This window comes from Kryptolebias marmoratus, linkage group LG15, assembly GCF_001649575.2.
Source record: "Kryptolebias marmoratus isolate JLee-2015 linkage group LG15, ASM164957v2, whole genome shotgun sequence".
Classification (NCBI taxonomy): domain Eukaryota; kingdom Metazoa; phylum Chordata; class Actinopteri; order Cyprinodontiformes; family Rivulidae; genus Kryptolebias; species Kryptolebias marmoratus.
The window spans coordinates 31,843,042-31,867,391 of NC_051444.1; the positions used below are offsets into that span (position 1 = coordinate 31,843,042).

The 24,350-nt window shown below is 39.3% G+C and overlaps 1 protein-coding gene across 5 annotated transcripts in view; it reads left to right on the forward strand.

The window, feature by feature from the left end:
• vps13c (vacuolar protein sorting 13 homolog C) overlaps positions 1–24,350 on the forward strand; it is a 141,917-nt gene that overhangs the window by 65,756 nt on the left and 51,811 nt on the right. For 4 of the 5 annotated variants that reach the window (XM_025010947.2, XM_025010945.2, XM_017437560.3 and 1 more), the window contains 22 exons: positions 2,302–2,443; positions 2,528–2,636; positions 4,231–4,358; positions 4,477–4,633; positions 5,558–5,637; positions 5,746–5,805; positions 5,984–6,137; positions 6,222–6,341; positions 6,421–6,524; positions 7,988–8,155; positions 13,699–14,003; positions 14,190–14,337; positions 15,568–15,706; positions 15,796–15,905; positions 15,985–16,154; positions 17,784–18,037; positions 19,377–19,603; positions 19,696–19,788; positions 20,309–20,542; positions 20,628–20,759; positions 21,295–21,384; positions 23,224–23,379. In XM_025010947.2, coding sequence (XP_024866715.1) covers positions 2,302–2,443; positions 2,528–2,636; positions 4,231–4,358; positions 4,477–4,633; positions 5,558–5,637; positions 5,746–5,805; positions 5,984–6,137; positions 6,222–6,341; positions 6,421–6,524; positions 7,988–8,155; positions 13,699–14,003; positions 14,190–14,337; positions 15,568–15,706; positions 15,796–15,905; positions 15,985–16,154; positions 17,784–18,037; positions 19,377–19,603; positions 19,696–19,788; positions 20,309–20,542; positions 20,628–20,759; positions 21,295–21,384; positions 23,224–23,379 — 3,280 coding nt within the window. The remainder of the gene's footprint in view (positions 1–2,301; positions 2,444–2,527; positions 2,637–4,230; positions 4,359–4,476; positions 4,634–5,557; positions 5,638–5,745; positions 5,806–5,983; positions 6,138–6,221; positions 6,342–6,420; positions 6,525–7,987; positions 8,156–13,698; positions 14,004–14,189; positions 14,338–15,567; positions 15,707–15,795; positions 15,906–15,984; positions 16,155–17,783; positions 18,038–19,376; positions 19,604–19,695; positions 19,789–20,308; positions 20,543–20,627; positions 20,760–21,294; positions 21,385–23,223; positions 23,380–24,350) is intronic. The other variant, XM_037979977.1, reaches the window with a different exon arrangement.

The window sequence follows — 24,350 nt, forward strand, 5'->3', positions numbered from 1 at the left end:
CTCTGGTAGAGGACCCGAGCTCAGAGGATGAAACAAAGACCACCCGCGGAGGGTGAGAAGGGAATTTTTTTTTTTTTTTTTTTTAATAATATTTTTTTTCTAACCAACCAGAGACCTACGGCTTGACAAGTGGATCACAGAAGTGGATCGATGTCAGCTAACACCACTGCTACTTTTCTCTGCAGCTTTATTTGTGTCGTTGTGAACTTTAAAGTCTTATCATCAGTCACAATCTTTTATTAGTCTATGAATAAAAGCAGGGCTCTCAAGTTTCACGCATTGACCATGAGACACACGAATTTTGTGAAGTGTCCACGTTCACGCAACACTTTTTGTATTTCTCACGCTAAAAAAATACACACGCACACGCCATTTTTTTGAACCAGAACCAATGTGCAGCGCAATGTTTTCCGCACGGGCTGCAGCACAATAGGGGCCAACTTAGCAAGTTTTCAGATCCATCTCGCCATTTTTTTAAAAGCGACTAGCGACAAATCGACTGACTTTTTTTCTGTGTTATTGGAGACTTTGGCGAATAAATGTATGGAAGCACCAATCATTCTGCAGCGTGCCGTAAGCCCCACCCACTTCCCCAAGCACTGACAGCTGTCAATCTCACAGCAGAGAGGAGACCCGCTCCACTCTGTCCACAGTGGCGCAAATCCAGGAGCATTTTCTGTATTTACCAGCTGTCTGCGCATGTGTAAATTATATGATCGATAACAGAGACACGTCACTGATAAGGCGCCCCTCCGCTCCTTCACCTCCCCTCCTGTCGCACTCCCCTTGAGCACGCGCTGGAAAGCGATTGTTTTCATTTGAATCGTGTTGTCATCTGATGACAGAGAGCTAAAGATGGAGAGGCAGAAGGATGAAGATGAAAAAAGTGGTTGAAAGACAGCAGGAAGTTCTGTCAGGTTTCCATGAAACCTGTGTCAAGAGGAGGCCTGGAAATGTTCAGGTTACAACTGTTTACTGATCAGTATTTACAACAGATCATGACTGTTGTGATGAATCTGATTAGTCTGATCAGATGAAGTGTCCAATCAGTAACTGATATCCAACAAGGATATCATTTAAAATTAAGATTTCATGTTTTTATATGTGGTTTGACTGCTGTATTTTTTAAACCTCCTGAACTCAAAGTTCATGTTATTCAGCTGTGATACATACATGTATTGTGTACATGAAAACTGGTATTGACACAGGAAACAAACTATTTTCCGATGCCAAGGCTATAGGGTCACTGTCCTCTTGGAATCCTTTAAAAAAAATTCCTGAATCCGGATCACCAAAATTCAATTTGTTCCCTGTACCATGTGTGACATTTCCTGAAAATTTCATGAAAATCTGTTCATAACCTTTTGATTAATCTTGTGCACAGACAGACATATAAACAGATGCTACCGAAAATATAATCTCCTTGGTGGAGGTAATAATTTAATGGCTAACATTGATGTATACCTTTTGGCATGTTGCTGTTGTAGAAACAAAAGTGTTACTGACCCTTTTGAATTCTTCACATACACAAATCGCCTATGATCAATATATTTGTCTAGCTGCCTGACCCTGCTGCTTGTCTGATTAAAAACTGCAGCTATTTCAGCTGTGTGCTCCTCCTTCCACCTCTGGAACTTCTTCTATTCAGCAGGTTTTTTTATATTGTTTCATCTTGGCCGCCCCATTATTCCTGTAAAATTTGAACAGATAAGAACTATTAAGTTAGGGAGAATTGAATCAATCAATCATTGATATGTTTCAAACTAAGAGTCTGGCTCTGTCAAAGTCTACATTTTTACAAAAGGAAGCCCCAAATTACTCTTTGACCTTAGAGAAGAAAGCTACTGAATGTTGGAATTTTCAGGCAGTAGCTGCATTGGTACCTTCAGTAATTCTTTGGAATTTTTCTGGTGTTTTTTATTTATTTGCAGTCAAACATATCTAAATCAGATGTTTGAAGCTATCAGGATATAATAAAAATATGTTTCACGTCACTTCTGAAGTAAAAGATTCAGATGGCAGCTTAGTAGTTTTTTTGTTTTTATTTTAATGTGTGTATTTAGCTGATATAAAAAAAATATTTTATTTATTCAGGTGAGTTGTTTTAAAAGGACGCCTGGCATGGAACTTCAAATTCATGCTTAACATGTTTCTCTGGCAGAGAAACCATGCTGATTGTTTTTAGTTGATTTTTTTGTGTTTTGTTACATTTTTAACAGGGTGGAACATTTTTTTGCTTTTAAGCACAATAAAATCCTGGTAAATCCAAACATATCCCATTAAATGCTGTTGTGTTTTTAGAAAAACTCTGACCTCCTCTCATCAAGACATTGAGATTCTTCAGCCAATCAACTTGGAGCTGGTGGTCATGAGAAATCTGGCTGCTTCCTGGTTCTCTGAGCTCCCTGGGGTCCAGGTCCAGGGACTTCTCCGGTCCCTCAGTGTACGTCTCTCATATATGCTGTTGTTTGAAAACAGAGTTTGTTCTTCCATAGCAGGACATGAATCTGTGTCATCGGTTTTGTAGATAAGTCTGGGTGAAGAAGACCTCTGTGTCCTGATGAAGATTCTGGTGGAGAACATCGGGGAGGGAAGTAAAGAGCACAACATGGATGTCAAAAGACAGGTGGCCCAGGGTGAGTTTAAACTCAGAGCTTTCACCACTACTTCTGCTTTAAATACTTGTGTTACCCTTTTCTAACAAATGTCACAAAATACACATTATATTTAAATGAAATAACAAAGATCATTTTGACTGCTGACCATTGTGTCTGTAAGGCTGGAGCCACCCCCCAAACCCTCCATATCACTGATCACTGTCGTCTTTCCTGATTCTTTTTCACAGATGGATGTGTATGGGGTGTTTGTCTACAGTCCTGTGCAAAACTCCTGATTTAGCTCTCATTTCTTTATATTTTTCTTCCAAGCAGCCAGATATCTTGAGTCTTTTAAAGTGGTCTTAATCAACAGTTCTCCATACTTTCTGAAGATCTTTCAGAGTTTTTCTTTGACTGCTTTTTCCTCAGTCTCAGTCCTTGTACCTAAACATTTTCAGAAGAATGTTTTTTAACTTTGACCTTATTTAGATAGAAAAATGTTCCTAAACTCAATGGATGAACCAGTTTTAAATTGCATCTCATAGCTTTTTAAAGGTTAAGAGTAATGCTACGTAAAAAAATTCTTTCTACCAAATTTATGACAAGTGTCTGTTTGATAATGGTGATGGTGAACATTTTTTCAGACTCATTAGAGTTGTGTCAGATATAAAGTATTGAAACAATATTACCGCTTGGAAAAAATGGCAAAGTGAATTTTGAACCACAATGATGAGATTATCGTTCATTATCTGTAACAATGGTTCCCAAAGTTTGGGTCGGGACCCTGCTGTGGGTCCTGAAGCAACAAGTCAGTAGTCTTGAGATGATTTCCAGAAGCAAAAAAAACTTGCTAATAGCCCTTTTTTGCCATGTATGTAATAAAATACAAAAAGCAGTAGTCACACAGTGATAAAAAAAATTCTTTATTAGTTGTTTATGTTGTTCCAGATGTTAGTGTTTTTTTTTAATTATTATTAGCTGGGTTTGTACACTTCAACCAGCAATCCAGTGCTTTGAAAAATCATCTTGCCCCTTGAACTTCTTATCTGGACTTTAATGTGACAGACCAACACAAAGTAGTACATGATTGTGAAATAAAATGATGCATAGTTTTCAACTGTTTTTATAAATAAGAATCTGAAAAGTGTGGATTACAATAGTTCACCCCCAATACTTTAATACGTCTAAAATCTACTACTAAAATTCAGAGATAAAATCAGAAGTCACCTAACTGGGAAATAGAGTCCAACTGTGTGTATTTTAATCTCAGTATAAATCCAGCTGTTCTGTGAAGGACTCAGAGGTTTGTTACAAAACATTAGTCATCAAACAGCATCATGAAGACCAAGGAACACACCAGACAGGTCAGAAATAAAGTTGTTGAGAAGTTTAACCCTCTCAAGGCAGCTAATTGTAAACTTTACTGAGTTGTGTTGGCTAAGGTCAGTTGGCTGAGGTGACCATCTTGAATCAGGTTGACTTCAAACATTAATTAGTGGTAGATGTGCATCCAGTGATTACTTTCTGAGATATTCTGCCAACGGACAATGGAATAGACACATACACATACATTTACATTATTTTTCATTAGTCTTATTTAGTTAGAGAAGATAACCTGTATTTATTGTCACAGAAAAGGCAGAGCTTGCAGATCAGATGGAGGAGAAGTCATTACAGCCTAGATCTGATGGAGTGATGACTGCCAGTGGAGGACTAACTGAGAACACCATCCATGTTCTGCTCAACTTTGAAGTCAAAGAGGTACAAAATTAAGTCTCCTGCTGAACTTCTTTGTAAAAATACCAAACTTTTCTGAGAAATCCTGATTATATCTCCATCATGACACTCTTCTTCTGTTTGAATCTGTTTCCTGTTTCAGGTGTTGCTGTCCCTTAAGAAGCCCATGGAGCAGAAGGAGTCCCCTTTCCTGGTCTTTCTGCTCCATCACCTGGGCATGAATACTAAAGTCAGGAAGTATGACATGTGCGCCACAACGTTCATCAAAAAGGTCTCCATGAAGTGCATGGAGTTCAAAGGTCATAGCTCTCATCACACTATACTGAGCACCGGCCACTTTATTATGTCCACCTTAATAATAATGGGTTGAACCCCATTTTGCTTTTAGAACTGCTTTAATTCTTTGTGTCATCAGTTTAATGTTGTTGGAAACATTCCTCAAAGATTTTAGTCCATATTGAAATGTTAGCACACAGTTGTTGCAGATTTGTCAGCTGCATGTTCGTGAATTCTTTTCCACCTCATCCCAAAGGACTGAACTGAGATCTGGTGTCTGTGGAGATCTTTGGAGTTCAGTGATTCCAGACTTATCAGACCAGGCAATGTTTTCCCAATCTCTTACTGCAGAGTGTTGGTGAGTCTATGTGAACAGTAGCCTCTGTTTCCCATTCTTAGCTTACATGAGTGGCACCTGGTGAGGTCTTCTGCAGCTTAAGCCAATCTGCTTCAAGGGTGGACGTGTTGTGTGTTCAGAAATGGTCTTCTGTAGACCTTCTTATTTGTGGTTATTTGACTACTGTTGCATTTCTGTCATCTCCAACCAGTCTGCTCATTTACCTCTGACATCAACAAGGCATTTTTGTTCACACAACACACCACAGCCTGTCACTGGATATTTTTTCTTTTTCATTCTATGTAAACCAGACAGAGGGCCAGGTGTAAATACTCAGACCAGCCCGTCTGTCACCAACAACCACACCACAATCAAAGTAAATCTCCATTCTTCCCCATTCTGATGCCTGGTTTGAACTTCAGCAAGTCATCTTCACCACATCTACATGCCTAAAGGCACTGAGTTGCTGCCATGTAATTGGCTCATTAGCTATTTGTTTTAACAAGCAATTGAACAAATGGACCTAATAAAGTGGTCAGTGAGTGTCTTTACGTCTTCTTCTACAGACTGATGGATGAAATGATTGTTTTTGTGCTGCTTCCTGTTTCAGACTCTAATGGCGAGCCGCTGTGTCTCATCAGCTCCTCAGTGGAGTCAGAAGCTGAACTGCTCAAAGTGGAGTATCACAAGGTGAGGACACATGTAATTAAATTGCCTGCTTACATTATCTGAGCTGTTAATTGTCAGAATACATATCTGAGAGCAGACTTACTGAATTTCCTGTCTGTGACTCTTTAGGCTGACCGCTGTGGGCCAGACTTCTCCTCCATCTATAAGAACACTGAGCAGATGATCAATGTGAGTTCATGTTCATCAACATCATCCTGCAGATGTGTTTGTAGTTTACATGAGTAGGTTAAATGCACCAGCAGTCTTCTTGTGTCCTTCCATGGAAGCTCTAAACCTTCCTCTAAATATTTTGAAGCTCATTTTTTGGCCTTCTTTACTGGATTCTAACCTATCTGTGTCTCTGCAGGTAACCTTCACCTCCCTGGATGTCATGCTCCACACTGAGGCTCTTCTGTCAGCCATAAACTTCATGTCCACATCACTGTCGTTTTGCAGCATGCCACATTCAGAGAAAGACATCCTACCAAAGACAAAGGAGAAGACAGCATCTGCCAAATCCAGTTAGGATTACACACTTAGATAGAAACACAAGCTGCAGCTTTGTGTTCAAATTCACGCTTAACATGTGTACTGCTTCCTGTCAGCTGCCTTGGTTTCACCTGTGGACTCTGACGTCCTGGACCTGAAGGTGACCATGACTCTGGGAGCCTTCAATGTCATGGTGTGTGATCAGACCAGCAACATGGCTGACATCAAAGTTCAAGGTATGGAACCAGATCTGTGCTTCTGTTTTCAGTGATTATCCTGCATCAGACCTGATCAGACTTTTGACCTGTTCTTCAGGTATTAATGGGTCTTTGACGATGCAAGGACCTCAGACTCATGTGTCAGCCCGTCTACAAGACTTCATTGTCTTGAATGTGGATCCAAAAAGCATCCACAAGAAGGTCAGTTAGTCTCATTGACTTATTGCTCATTACTGTGGTTCTAGTCCATGTACAGTCCTGGAAAAAAGAAAATCCATCATCTTTTAGTTCTAAGGTTTTCAGGACATAATAAAACTGATCTGGTCTTTACCGGGTTCTAAAATTATTTAAATCTAACCTCTTGTGAACAAAAACACACAACAGACACCACCATGTCATTATTTATTAAGCAAAAATGAAGCCAAAATATAAAACCTGTGTGTGGAAAAACTGCATCTAGCCCCTGATCCAGCAGCTTGTTTAACCTCCTTTAGAAGTGACTCTCAGTACTTGTTTTCTGTAGGACTTTATCAGCCTCTCATGTGTTTATGGAGGAATTATGGTCCTCTCTTTTTCCCACCATTGTTTCAGTTCATAAAGGTTTGCAGACACTGATTTCTCCTCAGCTCTCTGAATGTCCCACCATGACATTTCAGTCAGGTTGAGATTCTGGACTTTGACTGGACCATTACAGCACCTTGATTCTTTTCTTTTTGAGCCGTTCTCTTATAGATTAGCTGCTGTTTGGGATCATTTATCTGTTGCATCATGACCCAGTTTGGTCCAAGCTTCAGCTGTCAGACAGCTCACATTTGACTCCAGAATCCTTTGTTCTACAGGAGTTTGTGGTTATTTCAGTGAGTGCAAGGAGCCCAAACCATCAGCCTTTCACCACCGTGCTGACAGTTGGGATGAGGTGTTTGTGCTAATGTCTTGTGCTTGCTCTTGTGCATTATGGGTAAACATCTGTACTTTGGTCTCATGCATTCAAAGAACATTGGTTATGAAATGTTGTGGTTTATTCAGATGAAACTTTCAAAACCTAAGTCGTGCTGCCATGTTGTTTTTAGACAGAAAAGATTTTCTCCTGCTATCCTTCCAAAAAGCCATACTTGTTCAATGTTTTTCTAATTGTCCCATCGTGACCTTTAACCTGCTAACCTTAGCCTTTAGAGTCTGAGATGGAGTTCATTTCTCTAAACATTGCACAATCTAACCTTTTGGTGACATCCACCCCTGGGAAAATTGAAAGCTGTCTTAGATGTTTTCCATTTTTGAATAAGCTTTGTCTCTCTAGAATGAAGGACTCCAATTAGTTTGGAATCATTCAAGGATTGAAAAAAAAGTTCTTAAACTCATAGGATGAACTAAAAAAATTGTACTTGAAAAGTTTTTTTGTTGTTGTTGTTGTTTTTAATAAAGCTGAATTTATTTGAATGGTGCTGCAGAGGTCTGGCAGTCACCCAACGGCTGAAATCAAGTCTGTTAGAGCATCATGAGAATAACCCAGATTATCCACAAAGCAGCTCACAGGACCCTGGAGCCCATCAGAACATGTTCACTCCTCCTGGACTCTTGTGGTTTTGCCTGAGCTCATCAGTCAGCAGTGTTGATCTTTATCGCTCTGGTCCAAGCTAACAGTATCTCTCTGAACTATTCTTCAGGCCATATCTATTGTAGGAGAGGAGGTGTTCAGCTTCAGCATGAGTCTGACTCCAAACGCCACGGAGGGCGCTGGCTACGCTGACACATCCAGAAGCGACGGCACGGTAAAGCTAAACGTGGGTTGCATCCAGGTGGTTTACCTCCACAAGTTCATCATGTCTCTGCTGGTGAGTCACATTTATCTGGGCTTATGAAAACTAGCTTCTTGCAGTCTTGGGTTCTGGATTTGTGTTGCTTTCAGTCTGCTTCTTTTTTTCTGTCGTCTGTTGGTGAAAGGTGAAGGCAAATGTTTTTAAATATTGACCTAAAATTTGGTGTGGTAGTATCTGTGACTGATTGACAACATGTATTCAAAATGCTAACATTTTGCCCAAGAGCATTAACTATTAGAACTAACTTTGTCTGTCTGTTAGCAAAATATCTCCTCAACCACTAGATTAATTTTTAATGAAGCTTTCAGGAAAAACCCAGTTAATGTATGTATACAACTGAATAATTTTTGAAGCCAACCCAGTTCAAGATGGCTGCCACATCAGCCAATCTTAGAAAACAAAAACTGTTACAAATTTTACAGATGTTTACCAAACATTGGTGTGATTGTAGCTGAGAGTCATTCCCAACACGTACACCAAGTGCTACTCATTGTACAAGAGTTTTGCTTAATACTTAACAGGGTTTCCCCCAGAAAAGAGGCTAAGCCTGGTGGTAGGTGGCCGTTTGCTGGCCGACCATGATTTAGTAAAAAAAAAGATTAAAGTTGACAGGAAAGTTGAAAATATGGCTATTTATTATGTGCTATACTATAAAAAAGAAAAAGGCACTTTTAAAATACTTTTTTAAACAAAAATACAATTAAAACTAGAACTGCAAGCAGTTATCAACGGGTTCCAAGCCTCCACGCTCCGCCCCTATCCACGCGCTCCGATCCCGACATCCCGCCAGCAAGTAAGACGCAATGGTATAATTTGTGAAGAAAGCTCAGGAAGGAAAAGCTAACTGCCATTTGATAACACACAGAGCCAAAGAAATAAATTCATAAAAAATTCAATATTCCTTGGAAAAATACAAAAATATTCTCAGATGATCAAGTCTACATGTGTAACAATATGCATTTATCTCCAAGTCCCTAGACAAAATGCATTTTCAAAAAAAGATTGTTCAATGCAATGTTATGGTACACTTGGTCAAGTAATTAAATTAATAAAAAATCAAGAGTAAATAAAAAAATTACCAAAATATTCTCAGATGATCAAGTCTACATCTGTAATAATATGCATTTATCTTTATGTCCCTAGTTCCAATGCTGTTTCAGTAAAACATAATGTTAACTGTTAACTGTATTATACCACAATAAGGCAAAAAACAAAATCATAAAAAATCCATAACTCTTCCAAAAATTACCAAAATATTCTCTAATGACCATGCCTACATGTGGAATAATATTCTTTTATTTCTATGTTACTGGATTGAACACATTCTTTATGAAAAATTGAAAACGTCATTTTCAAGGTGTCCAGCCAATACCGAAAAATTCATAAAAAATTGAAACTTTTTTTATAAAATTTACCAAATATTCCCACATCACCGTGTGTGTATGTGGAATAATGTTTGCACTTTAGGAAATCTCCACACTCAACGGCTTTTGCACAAGAAATTGTTAACCTTCGTCGTAGCTGTGCTGGTCATACTGATATACATTCAGAAATTTTTAAAAAATCAATAATGACTCAAAAAAATCTGCAAATATTTACAGATGACAATTATCATGTCCTTTGTTTGCCCAAACTTTCCAATCTACCATAGTCTAAAGGTTTTTTCAAAATAAAATGAAAACCGGCTATGTTGGTTAGCATTTATGTTTTTCTTTATTAACCACAAGGGGGCGCTCAAATTTAAGCGATATTTCTTGGGGTTTGTAGTTAAGCCAGGTCTGAACAGAGTACCAAATTTCAAGTCGTTCGACCAAACAGAGTCCGAGTTGCTACTGCTAGCTTCAGTTAAGAACTTCGTAGATAGTAACGACATGCTTGAATATAGAGGCGCGATTTTTGATCTGCACTTTTACAGATTGTGCAAGGAACATATCCTGTAAGTCTTAGCCTTCTAAATTCAACAAGTGATTTTTCGAAATGTTAAAGGCTACACATACATTTTTGCACATAAGCCATGCCCATAGTTTTCAGGGTTGTATCCTTAAGATACCTGCCTTAGCCACCACTGGTATGAAAAGCATTGACAAATTGTGAATTGATCTTAAGTTATGCTCAGTAAACTTTTTTTTTGGAAAATTTTTTTTTGTTTACGCATAATTCATAAACTGAACATTTTTTTGAAAATCCGTTCACATCGTTTGGTTAGCCAGTCGTTCAGTTGTCCCAGATGAAATTTCACTTCAATTGGCTTCGAGCCTCGGGAGGAGTTAACGAAAGTAGGTTAGACATATTTTGCAAGTTTTCTACTATTTAGCATAATTGTATTTATTTTTTTCAAAACTCACGTAAAAAGGCATGGTTCACAGAACACAACAGAATAGTGATACTGTGCGTTCAACTAGTTGTTGTAAAAGAATTTGCAAAAAGGCATTTTTTGCTGTAACAGCGTCACCTAGAGGTCAAATTTTGTAACTTTTCCCTCATACGTAGAGAGCGCAACTCTGTAATAGATCAGTAATTTCTGCGAAGTTAATTTTGATTTGGCCGAGTTCAAAGCTCAAAAGTGAGATAGCAGATAAGCCACGCCCACCTGATTATAATATTCAAGATATCATCTCAAGGTGTGGTCTTGATCATCTCTATGCATTTTCCATAATCTTAAAGTATGGCGGAGATATTCATAGTTAAGCGTTGTGCTAGCTAGCACTGAAGTGTTTGCTATTGCGTCACTCGCACAACTGTCAAAATTTTTAAAACTTTTTCATCATCGCTTCAGCAGATCAGCCTATAGATGTTATGTACCAAGTTTTACGTTGATCCAGCTTTTAATGTGGGAGTAGTATTTGAAAGCAGGTTTTGCCTTTATCGCACTATAGCAAAAAATCTAGTAAGGCGGAAGTGGGCGTCATCCATAGTTTTAGGTGCCATTAAGATTTTGAGTGTATCATTTACGGTTTAGGAGTTATTCGCAAAAACACATTGTCCTTTGTTATAGCGCCCCCTAGGTATGGGACAAAAGATTTTTTCTGTCTCAGTAGCGGTCAGGTTTTTCTACCAGACTGCGTGGTTGGCTTTTCCCTAGCAGTTTCTCATTTTTCTGGCCAACGCGTTTTACCGGAGAAGAATAAAAATACACAATAATGAAAAATCAGTACAAAAACAATAGGCGAATGGCCATGCCTTGCATTGGCCGCCCGCTTGCTCCCGCGGGCTTGGAACCCTAATAATAATAGAGAATTATGAAAAATCTGTACAAAAACAATAGGGTTCCCTGCTCCGCTGGGAGCAGGCGAACAGCCATGCCTTGCATTGGCCACCTGCTTGCTCCCGCGGGCTTAGAACCCTAATAATAGAGAAAAATGAAAAATCTGTACAAAAACAATAGGGTTCCCTGCTCCACTGGCAGCAGGCGAACAGCCATGCCTTGCATTGGCTGCCCGCTTGCCCCCGCGAGCTTGGAACCCTAATAAATACTAATTGTTTGGACCTAATTTGAATCCTAATTTAAGTCACATTTACAAGTAAAGTAAATTAACATAAATTAAAAGGTGCACCAACACATCTCACGACAAGGCCATTGAATAACAACAGAACTCTGAAAGACAGAGAGATGCTATACTGTACTGTGCTTTTTGTGGCACAGGCTGCATGTTGGATCACTACACAAAACGTATCTAATGCTGAATTTAATAGCATCATTTTGCTGGTAAACAAGGATAATATTTTCACTAACCACAAAACATACTTACCATATTCGGTCTTGTAAAGCCACCCGCTGAATTTTGGCTCAACTAACTATTGTTAGTCAAACCTGCTTGTTCCATGTTCATGCTGTGGCTCTGACGACATGCTAACTCGAGCTGTAGCTGAAGGTGGCTCGCCCTCAAGGCTCATTAGAGTCATGAGGACTCCGCACTGATACACGCGAACCAGCTCTGCTAGAGCACCGAAATCGCCCATTATGAATGGAACACAGCGCGCGCAGTCCACACCAAGTTACAAAAAGTGCATGACGAGACACCGCGTGGGACCTTCGCGCAGGGGCGGGGACAGCGCGATTGCGTCATTGTTGGTGCGTGCACCCTAGCTGGGTGACGTAGATAAAGGTACCGGTTTTGGGGGTGCACGTGGAAAAAACATGTATAAAAAATTACGTATTTATAATAAACAAGTGGAGTTTAGCCTGGTGTCTGGGTCACCAAAGGCTGGTGGCCCGCCAGGCTTATAACACACTGGGGGACAGTAAATATTCACTGTATTTACTGGGGCAAGTAAATACAGAACATGCTACTGGATTTGCGCCACTGTGGACACAGTGAAGAGGGTCTCCTCTCTGCTGTGAGATTGACAGCTGTCAGTGCTTGGGGAAGTGGGCGGGGCTTACGGTACGCTGCAGAATGAGTGCTTTCTCACATTTAGCTGCCAAAGTCTCCAATAACACAGAAAAAAGTCAGTAGATTTGTCGCTAATCGCTTTAAAAAAATGGCCAGACGGATCTGAAAACTTGTTAAATATAGTGACAAAGTTGCTAAGTTGGCCCCTATTGTGCTCCAGCCCATGCGGAAAACATTGCGCTTCACATTGGTTCCGGTTTAATAAAGGGCGTCTGCGTGAGTATTTTTTTAGCATGAGAAATACAAAAGGTGGCGTGTGAGCGTTTGCGCTTCACAAAATGTGTGTGTCTCATGGTCAATGCGCGAAACTTGAGAGCCCTGCTTTTATTCATAGACTAATAAAAGATTGTGACTGATGATAAGACTTTAAAGTTCACAACGACACAAATAAAGCTGCAGAGAAAAGTAGCAGCGGTGTTAGCCGACATCGATCCGGTGTTACACCGGCTGATGCAGAGCTAAATCAGAGTCAAAGTCCGACAACAGAATATTGCTCTTGTAAATGTGTAACCACTATGATAACAATGTGCTCACCGTGTATCCTTCAGAGAAATTACCCCTGTAAGAGCAAGAAATAATTCCAAGGGAAATACCACTAAAGAGAGCATTCTTTTCTCAGAGTTTACAAAGTAACTGCCATGTGGGAGAAATTATAAAACCGACATCCTGATGTCCCGTTCTCCTGAAGGCAGCACGGAGCTGCACCATTGATACAGCTGCAGTTCTGTGCCGGTTTTAATGTTTTAGGCCACAATATTTTTGCAAGTAGTTCAAAGTTTAAACTGATATTGTTGTGAATCTTTGGTGTAAACTTTACCTTCAAGCAAACGCCCTCCAAAAGAATATCAACGCCCCTTTTTGGAAAATATTGCTGCCAGCGCCCCCTGTCATCCTCTCAACGCCCCCGTTGAAAAACGTGACTCTAAAGTTTAAAATTGTGACATCAGAGGTGGCAGGTGATATACATTCCTTCAAGAAATGCCAGGCTTTAATTTATTTCTGTTTCGACAGTTTAGTTTTATTAGCTCATATTTGAGAGGTTTTACTTGTGAAGGCTGTCAGCAACCAGTAGATTCAGTTTTATTTTAGGGAAGCCTTTTTTGAGCAAATTTAGAATGTTAATGGTGTAAGTGTATTTTAAAATCTTCATTTAACTTCCTACAGAACTTTAGCAACAATTTCCAGATGGCGAAAGAAGCTCTGAGCACCGCAACAGCTCAGGCAGCGGAGAAAGCGGCATCCAGTGTTCGAGACTATGCCCAGAAGAGTTTCCGTCTGTCCATGGACATCAGGCTGAAGGCTCCGCTCATCATCATTCCTCAGTCCTCCACCTCTCATGATGCACTTATGATAGACCTGGGTCTGATCACGGTGGGAAACAGCTTCTCTGTGCTGCCCATTGCAGGATGTCCTCTTCCAGCCGTCATGGACAGCATGGACATGCAGCTGACAGAGCTGAAACTGTCCAGGTCTGTCAACTCAGCCTCAAAGTTCTGATCCAGACACATTAGAGAGCTCTGTCATTTTATATTTTAATGAAGAACTTGATGAAAATTAAACACATTCACTTTTTTATTCTTGTACCAAGCCTGCTCTGTCACTGTTGGTTAAATGTTGATGTCAGACATAAATTTGTGTTTCCTGTTGTTCAAAAGGACCTGTTTGGACCCAGACTTGTGCCGACCCAGCATCGAGCTGCTGGAACCGGTCAACCTGAACCTCAACATCAAGAGGAACCTGTCAGTTGGCTGGTACAAGAACATGGCTGCTGTGGAGGTCAATGGAGACCTGAAGCCCATGAAGGTAGGAGAAAAAAGAGGTGCACTTAATGATTAAAGACAGAGGAAAATGAGAGTCAGATCAACACACATGAATTGATATAGCTTTCCTTTTAAAGTTGCCATAAAAAAACTAATTGTAAATGTTTTTAATTAGGAGACTTTCCTAATGAAATAAAACATTTAGGGAAGTTCAAATACAGGTACAGATGTTTGGGAAGGGCACATAAATTAGATTACCAATATGTCGGTTGCAAATGAACACAGCTTGCAGAGTGGCCACATTTTATTTACCTTCAGTTTGTTAACAGCCACAACATAAAAGTAGCAAAGAAAAATACAGTCTTAAGCACTTAAGCACAAGAATAACATGCAGAAGCTTAAAGATCTGCCTGTTAAAGTCAAATTAGCTGTGTGCGACAAGCTCCTCAGTGCCACTGATTACGAACAGCCACAACAGAGGGAGACGGGAGGTGAAGGTATGGCGGACAGTTTCATCATGTAATTTGTTCCTATGTAGTATGACAAATAGTGTGACAAACCATTTTTATATTTATTCAGACCATGAAATATGACATTTTTATTCTATTTTATGTTTTAACACTCTGTTTATCAAATTTTCCACATAAAGAATGACAATGTTTATTACATTCAAAATATGTTACAGATGTACGGTGTTTTGTATAACAATTAACATTCAACAACATATGAACACCCCCATCCCGGTACTTAATCCTAACAAATTAGTGAAAGCTAAGAAAAAAACGAAGGAAGCCAGTGAGGGTAATAGCACTTATTTCTTGTCCGAAGACTTAACATTCATTTGTTTCTTCTTGTGACAATAACCAAAAGGGAAAAATCAAACTGAATTAACATGTTTAAAACAAAGTTCACTTTTTTATTTTAGGGTTTTATCAGTCCAGAGATAAAAAGAACATCTGGCATTGTCTGGACTAGACTAGAAATGTCCTGTTCCATTTAATCTCTGTGGTTAATGGTTCTGCTCTTGTTTTCTTTTAATCAGGGGACTTTGAAACCCCCAAAGGTACAATTTTCTCCCCAGCAGAGTTCTAGTATTAGTATGTTAGAAAATGGATTCAGTTTGTCTGTTGTGATCTGGATGTTCTGTAGACCTCCCTCCAGGATAGCAGTCTTTGTGCTAGGTTAGCATGTCTGTATTATCCTGAACATGTGAGGCAGAACAGGGATCAGATTCTGGTACTGATCTGCCTTCTATAATTCTGTGTTTGTGCAGCTGGAGATCAGTCAAGACGACCTGAGAGTCCTTCTCAGAATCTTGATGGAGAACCTTAAAGAAGCTGGTGGTCTAGATCCCAGTGCCCCCAAACAAGAGGCCAGCCTGCAGGTCCCATCTACCAGAGGCCTCCCTACAGGTCTGATACCGGTCTGGTTTTTGTGTCTCACCTGTGCATCCATGTATAGGTTTCTCTCTCTAATGTCCTCTGGGTTCTACCTGTTCAAGGTGAGTCTGAGAAGCCAGCAGAGCGCAGCAGTGAATCTGTGGAGACAGTCAAGTTTAACTTCAACATCGAATCTTTGGGTCTGGTTCTGTACCACAACAACCCTAAACAGGTCAGTCAGAAACTACAGGGACTTAAATATAAGGTTCTGATGGTTCTGGACCAGTTAGTCACATTGTTCCTGATCCCAGCAGCTGACGGACCTCCAGCACCAGCAGAGCCTCAGACTTGGAGAGTTTGCCCTCCGCCTGCTGAGAACGTCTGGAAAGATCATGAATGACGGCAGCATGGAGGTGAGCACGGTTCTGACGACGTGCATGCTGGATGACCTGCGGACCGGCATGGATCGAGTCACCTCACGGTAACAGTAATGACATGACTCTCTGAATACTGACCTAAACAACACTGAAGAGTTTAACAAGCCACGTAAACACTAATAAGAATATTACTGGGAGTTAACATTAACTCAGTCTGTACTTATTAATATTTATAGATCATAGAAGGAGTTATGAATGAATAATTCTAGTTAAACTTTATGGCAAACTGCTGACTAAATTGATGGATCATGAAATTGACATTCAGACACCAAAATGTGAATAAAATGAGCTCTGATGAAACCATAAATGGCAGCTAAATAGTACTTAAAGAGGTTTAATTGAACTGATAAGGAAAATAAAAGATTTTTTGTCATGATAATGAGTCTGATTGGTACTGACCCAGAAGAATTAATAATTTATTTTATGGACACACTCATAATCACAAGCAGTTAAGGTTTAACCGGGGTGAAGAAATTTGCCCCTCTATTTAAAGCAGTCAGTAGCCCAGGTCCAAATTTGTGAGTGCTGCAGGTTGTGTCATTTCCTGTTTACAGGTTGAAGCCTCATATATGAGGGAAGACCCTCTGAATAACAGCTCAATGTGGACCTTCTAGAAATCACTGCTGCTTGCAGGAAGCTTATGTCAGCCCTGGTTTCAGGTCGGCCAAAGACATGCGGGTCCATAAAGTTGGTTTAATTTATCAAGGTGATTGAAGCTGGTGAAGATTCTTAAATGAAAATAATCTGTTGTGTTTTGATCAGAAGAGCCTCGAAGGATCAATAATCCATAAACTTAAGCATAGCTGGTTGGTGGTGTACACTGTGGCTCCAACACTGTAAAACAAAGTTACAAAAGGGTTCAAATGTTTGGTATAGGTATAATTTGCTTATGAAGATAAGAAAAACAGACCGTGTGAAGGGTTATAATAATGACAGCCAATAAGGCCTTCTAAGGCAAACAGTGTGATGAGAGCAGACAACATGGAATGAAATCTTTATGGAAACATAATTCAAGGATATCCTAATATTGAACTTGAAATGTTTCTCTTATCCAAAGTATCAATGAAAATCTAAAGCAATTATTCACACAGCAGTTGAAAATACTAAATGTAGGAGCATTTCTGAAAGCAAAAGGTTTATTTGCATGATTTACCACATGAAACCTTATAAAACACAAGGAAAATTAAAATGTTAAAAAACATTTTAAAATTTTAGTTCATTAAGAATTTATAAGTCCTGCAATTATTTGAGGCTTTCAACAAAAGCTCATAATTTGAGAATAATTTCTTTTTGTCCCTTTTCTTCTTGAACAGAGAAGCTATGTTTTGACACGAACGGAAAACAGGCAGGCAGCTTAGAAACCAGGACTGATCTTTGGGGACCAGGCACAATCTTTTGTCCTCTTTGAGAAGCAAATGCATTTGATGAAGTAAAGGAAAATGAATCCAGACAGGATTATTACACCACGTCTTCTTTTAGCGAAACAGACATCAGCTGTTTCAGTCAGAAGATGTTTTAAACTCAATAATAAACAAACAGAAATGGACTTGTGCTGAATTTAAGCCTAAGAAATAAACAGTTAGATAAACAGTTCAGCTTTGTGTTATCATATTTTACTACAACAGACAGGAAGCTGCTGCACTGTTTTTATTCTGTCCTTTAACGTCCTGCAGGATGGTCGGACAGAGAGAAGAGGACAGCTCGCAGCCCATGATCGATGTGATGTATCGACAGAGTGCTGCAGACCGGGACATGGTTGCAGTCCTGCAGAAACTTTACCTGTGTGCAAGCGTGGAGTTTCTTATGGCTGTCACAGATTTCTTTCTGAAGGCTCTGCCTCAGAGTCCAGCTGCAACTGCTTTAGCTGCAACGAGCGAGAAGCTGCCGCTGAGACAGACCGCTGAACCTCGAACTGATACAAAGGCTGGTAAGACCATGAGACTGGATCCAGGACCAGATGACATGTGAAGGTTTCTGCCAACAGGAACACTTATTAAAAAAAAGAAGAATTTGCAGTTTCTTATTTTTTTGTTATAACTAATGATAATTTTTTACATCTTCAGTTCAATAATCATAATTTGAGAACATATTTGTCAGATTAAAGGTCCTGTGTGTAAAATACAGTGACATCTAGTGGCAGAAATTATAAATTACAACCTTATGTATATCTTCTTTGTATCTTTCATAGAAGGCCTGCTCTACAGCTGGGATGTGGTTAAACTTTTCTGGGCTTCTGTTTTTATTTGAGTACAGACGTGGATACATTTGTTAGTTCCTTTTGTTAAGGAAAGAAAAACCCACAAAGGTCACTGAAATATCTTGAAACTGACTCAAGTCATCATAAGAAAACCAACAAATGAAACTTTTTCATTACTATTGTTTTTGGTTCAACTGAATTATTTTAATAGACAAACTAATGAAACTGGCCTTGACAAAAAGGATGGTACCCTTAAAAAAGTGAAACTAATTTTCCCACAGGGACATGTTAAATAAAGGTGTGTCTTGTAATCAGCATCACATGTGTCTTTAATGCTGACTATTTAAAGGGTGAAAAGTAGTCACAGGGCTGTGTAGTATCATGGTGTGTAACACACTGAACATTTAGCACAGCAAGATAAGGACATTGTGCTGTCCAGAGTCAGAAAGTTAGGTCTCAGCTGCAGGTTATGGGTCCTCCAACAGGATAATGACCTAAAACACTCAACTAAAACAACAAGAATGGCTCAGAACCAAACACTGAACTTTTCCTGAAGTGGCCTTCTGAGCCCTGATCTAAATCATGTTGAACATCTGTGGAAGGAGCTGAAACATCTGGAGAAGGAACCTTCAAACTTGAGACAGATGGAGCAGTTTGTTTGTGAGGAATTATACAAAGTACCTGTGGGCAGGTGCAGAAGTCTCAGAGAAGTTACAGAAATTAGTTGACTGCAGTGATTGACTCAAAATGTTGTGCAACAAAGTTTTAAGTTAAGGCCAGTTTCACAGTTTTTTGTAGTTGTTGTTGTTAATAATTATGTTAAACCTAAATTCCAAACCAGTGACTCATTTTTATTAGTTGATTTTGAGCCAGTTTTTTATTTTATTTTTACTTTTGTCATTTTTTAGTTATTTCAGAGACTTTTATGGGTATTTCTTTCTTTATTAAAAGGGTATATCAAATTTGACTGCATCTGTATATGATCAAAATGTTCAGACATGACATGTTAAGGAGTCTTGTTGCAAGAAAAATCCTCAGTAGGATCCGAACTCCTGTTCTGTCTTTGCAGCTTCCGTGGTAAGGACCCGTCTGCAGGCGGTGATTGTGGAGCCGGAGGTGGTCTTTGTGGCCAGCCTAATGAAGGCTGATGCCCCTGCCCTGGTGGCTTCGTTTCAGTGTGACTTCACTCTGCAGACTGAGGAAGATGGGTCCCAGATTATGAGGTCCAACCTGAGGGGGCTGAAAGTGCTGGCCTGCCCCCTCATTCAAGACAAGGAAGACAAAGCTGTCACCACTGTAAGTTCGGAGTCATTTGAGATCCTTGTTTTTTAGTCATGTCGCCGCAGTGGTTGTAAATGGAAAAACTCAAAATTGACCTGGTCCAATAGGTGCTGAAACCTTGCTCAGTTTCCTTGGAAACTAAACTTCGACCCAACCAACCGTTGAGCGGCTCTGTGATGGTGGAGGAAGTCATTGTAAAGGTTAGCTCTGTTTGTTGATTCCTAAAACAGTCCAACAGAAGTATCAGTGAATATGTGAGACAGATAAAATTCTTCATTTCATCACTCAAAAGAGAATCATTTGGCTCGACAGGATGAGTCTTTACATACAATCTATGCTATGAACCCAGATAGAAAATAGAAAGATTTTAAAATCCTAATTTCTGCCAGGAAACCAACCAACCAACAAAAAGCCGGTGGTCCAGGTGATACTTGCTGAAGGAAGTTTAACTAATTATTAGTTAGGGAGTTAGTTTAGTTTATTTTTACCCATTGTGGATCAGAGAAAATCTACAGAAATTCAAACTTGTTTTTAAAAATCATTGAAGTTGTATAATTATTCAATCCTGGGGAAAGAACATTTCAACTGAGAAATAGTCTTTGTAGTTTTTCTCTGGCAGCATTTTATTTGCATTGATGTCACTAAACAGAGTTTATGCTGCAGAAACTGGAAACTCCAAACTGCCCTGAAGTCATCTCTGTGGTGTATTTCTTCCTTCAGATCTCCCCAGTCATCCTCAACACGGTGATGACGATAACAGCTAGCATGGCGGCAAAGCCCACTGCCGATCAGAATCAGGAGTCGAAGCCCAGCTTGGATGACCTGTGGTCCATCATGAAGATCTACGACTGTAACTTTTGGTTCCTGGGAGTAGACCAGGGCACCGAGATCACTGAGAGCTTCAGAGAAATGGATGGACGGAACGAGGGAGAAACCTTCACTGCTCAGATCAAGGTACAGAAGGAAAGCTTGTTTCTGGAACTGAACACAGATAAGGTTCTGGCTTATTTCTTGTTGATGAGCTTTTGTGGGCCCACAGGTGGTCCAGGTGACTCTGGAGTCCGGATTGGGTCATCGGACTGTCCCTCTGTTGCTGGCTGAGTCTTCCGTCAATGGACTGGCTAAAAACTGGTCATCCCTGCTGCAGCTGAAGGCTGACATGACGCTGGAGGTGACACCTTATCTGGATCCACATGTTCTGGACTCAGAATGATGCTTTAGAACATTTGTCATCATAAGAATGTTTTATGCGTAAACATGAGAACAAATGACAGTGGTCACTGTTTGACAGGTGGTCAAACTTCCTTTTTTTATTACTTTTGTGGAAATAGTCATAACAAAGGAATGAACAAAAGTTTTTACATATCAGGAAAGAATATGAATCATCTGTTCTTCACCAGATTTGAAAGGTTCTCCAAATCTAATCTCAGATAGACAACAACTTGACATATTGGACCATGTCCTGTCACAGCTTTATCATGCAGTGGCTTTTTAGTTTATGCTGTTTGGGAGCTTTTATTTTGGAAAACTTTACAGTGAGTTAACATTATTGAAACTTGAGAAAAAATAGCTGGAACCCACCTTCAGTGACATTGTCTCAATCATGATATTTTAATTTACTCTGTGATTGTTGTAGTAAATGGGAGATGGGATTTATTTTGATTAATGTGTTTTATCATATTCATGATGGCACATGTTGACTGCAGATGAACTACTTTAATGAGGTCCACGCAGTGTGGGAGCCTCTCATTGAGCGAATTGACAGCGGCCAACGCAGGTGGAACCTGGAGCTTGAGGTAAATCTTTCTGCTTTACATGTACTGTTTGTAGCGTGAAGCCTCATTTCATTAATGGTTTGTGACATAGTTGAGTGGTTCATTGCATGAGGATAGTAGCATACGTGTTACTATTCTGTTGGTTTCTTATTTTTATTCTTGTGTTTTCATCACAATTTCTGTCTTGCTCCTATTCATCCAGCTTTGAAAAAATGTTTACAAAAAAATGACAAAACATGGACTTGCTAAACAAGGGGTGAAAGCCAGCCCTCTTAGGATCTCTACAGCGCAGACAGATTTCACAGCATATTTTAAAGTTTAAACAGGTCACAGAAAGTTGAACTTTACATGACTGAACTGGCATTTTAATATCTTTAACTGTTTTTATGCAACCATAGTTTAAGTTTGATGATTTTGGGAGATTTTACTACAAAATATTCAACTTAAAGTTGAATGGTGCCACACTTCCACCACTGAGTGGTTTAAACTTTCCAAAGTCTTTGCAAACAAACTCATCTTATTTCTACAGTCTTTACTCTTTCTATATAGTTAGTACATCAGAAAGTGGATATTTTTCACCCAGTGTCTCTCTCACGGCTGTACAACGTATTTCTCTCAAATCCTTCCCAGAGGTCACACACCCAAATTCTCATTGACTTCTATTGTATCTAAGCTCAAAAACAGAATGTGAAAGATCTTTTTAACTTGTCATATCTCCTATATAAAACAATGTAGAAACATAAAATGAACATGTTTTGACCATCGGTTTTCACACAGAGACTGTTTCTCTGAGGCTTAGTTTTCAGTCTGTGTTTCAGCAGTCTTTTCATTCTACTGTCTTCCCGTCATGGCTGCCCCCATACATCCTGTATAATTTCAGACTTCATGTATTCATGTTCAGGATAATTAAGTCAAGATAAAGAGTTGGCAAAATTCAGGATACAAAGTCATACAAAATTAAAAAGCTAACGGATAAAGTTTTAACTTCAAATATCAAAATTAAGCTCAGATACTCTTCAAAATAAGATTCTGCCTTTTGTTTTAGTTTTGATTATTACAAAAAACAATTTTCAAATTACTACTGGGCTTTAGAAAAGAAAATTGAAACCACCAGGAATTGGAGACTGGATTGACGTTGTGAAAGAAATCTATATACTAGAAAAACTGTCATTCTCTGTCAAAGTGCAAAGGGATATTTTTTATAAAATATGGTCAAAATGGACGGAATATGTTAAGCCTGTTAGAACTGATTTTCTATAAACCTTGCCATCATATAGATTGGTGCAGTAACTCGAAAAGTGATATTAATGATAAAAGTGTATTTCGGCTACCCCGCCACCCTCACCCTAGTTCGTGTGTGTTTTTATTGTTTTGGGTTAAACAAAAAAGGTAAAAATAAGAAAGCAAAAGCATTGTATTGTAATATAATGTTATAATTATGTCATTGTAATATATCATATGCTTTCTTAATAAAAATGTTAATATTAAAAAAAAGAAAAGAAAATTGAAAGATGTTGTCATTTTGAGTAGTAGCCGCATTGGTACCCCTCAACATTTCTGTGGAAATGTTTTAATTTTGATCATGACCTGATTCCCACCTGACTCAGTTTAACCAGTAAGGTGAGAAAGGAGCCAGTCCCATGAATCACATAACTATTGTTTAAAAACATTTTATACTATTTTATAAAAGTTTGGCTCCTGAGAAGAAAAATGTAAAGAGATAAAATGTGGATGAAGGCTTTTACACAGGCCTGTAATTGATCCATTATCACTGGTCTGGTTTGGGTCAGGCTGCCATAAAGTAGCTGATTCTCAAAATCTAGACACCAACCTGATAAAATCTGCTTTTTTTTCTTACAGATTAAGAACAACCCAGTTTTGGACAAGAGTCCTGTGCACGGAGATGACTTCTTATTCCTTCCTGAATCTCGAACAGTCGTCAACGTTTGCTCCAAAGACACCATGAACATCACCATTTCAAAGTGCAGCCTCAGTGTCCTTCAAAACTTGGCTAAGGTACCGCACAACCTGACAGGTTTATACAGGAGGGGATGCTGGTTTACTCTCATACTCTTTCTAACACAGGAACTTCTCTGACTTTAGTTGTTCCATCAACCAAAAAGCAGGAAATTAAGGTTTAACCAGAGAAATTTAATTTTCTGTGAAAATGCAGGGTGAATGCTGCAAAACTGAAAAAGCAAAAACACTAGGTAAAAGGAGAACTATTCTAACTGAGAACTAAATGTAGAGAAAGCCGAAAGTCGCAAATGCTAGATAAAAGTTAAAAAAAGCTTTTTAAATGGCTTGAAGTTTAGATTTGGGGAAAAAAAAATGCCAAATGCAATGTTCCATAAGGTGCCTAATATTACATCCTTTTATCCATCTATTTTCTGTGCTTTGATAGTCTTTAGCAGGGACACAGAGAGCTGTTGCCTATCATCAGCAGGTGATCATACATGTGGCAGGGAGCACACCTCAGACAGGTCGCCAGAGTCAAACAACCATGCACAAACTGAAGCCTGGGACAGGGCTGCCACTTTCACGCAGGAAAAAAAAAAAGGACGGCTACCACAGCCGGAGCTTGGCCCTAGGGGCCATGACCACCACCTCCCAACTGATGCATTGGTGATCTATCTTAAACCATGGTGTCAGGAATGTATTAGAATTCATATTTAATATTTCAAGTGCCTCTCCCTGGGCTGCCACCTTATCGTGGTGGAGGGGTTTGAGTGTCAGAATCAGAATCAGAATCAGCTTTATTGTCATTCACACACAACATCAGAAATGCAGTGCAGAACGAAATGCAGTTAAGAACACTCTGTTCAGGAGAAGGACATACGTTACAGACATGGGTTAAACAGGAGTTCAGGTCATTCGCAAGACACTCGCGCTACCTTTTGCAGTTTGGAAGAGAAAGACACAATAGGAAGGATGAGCTAAAAAAAAGAACTTTGACCCTATGTTTACTCAGAAACACAGGAGCATAC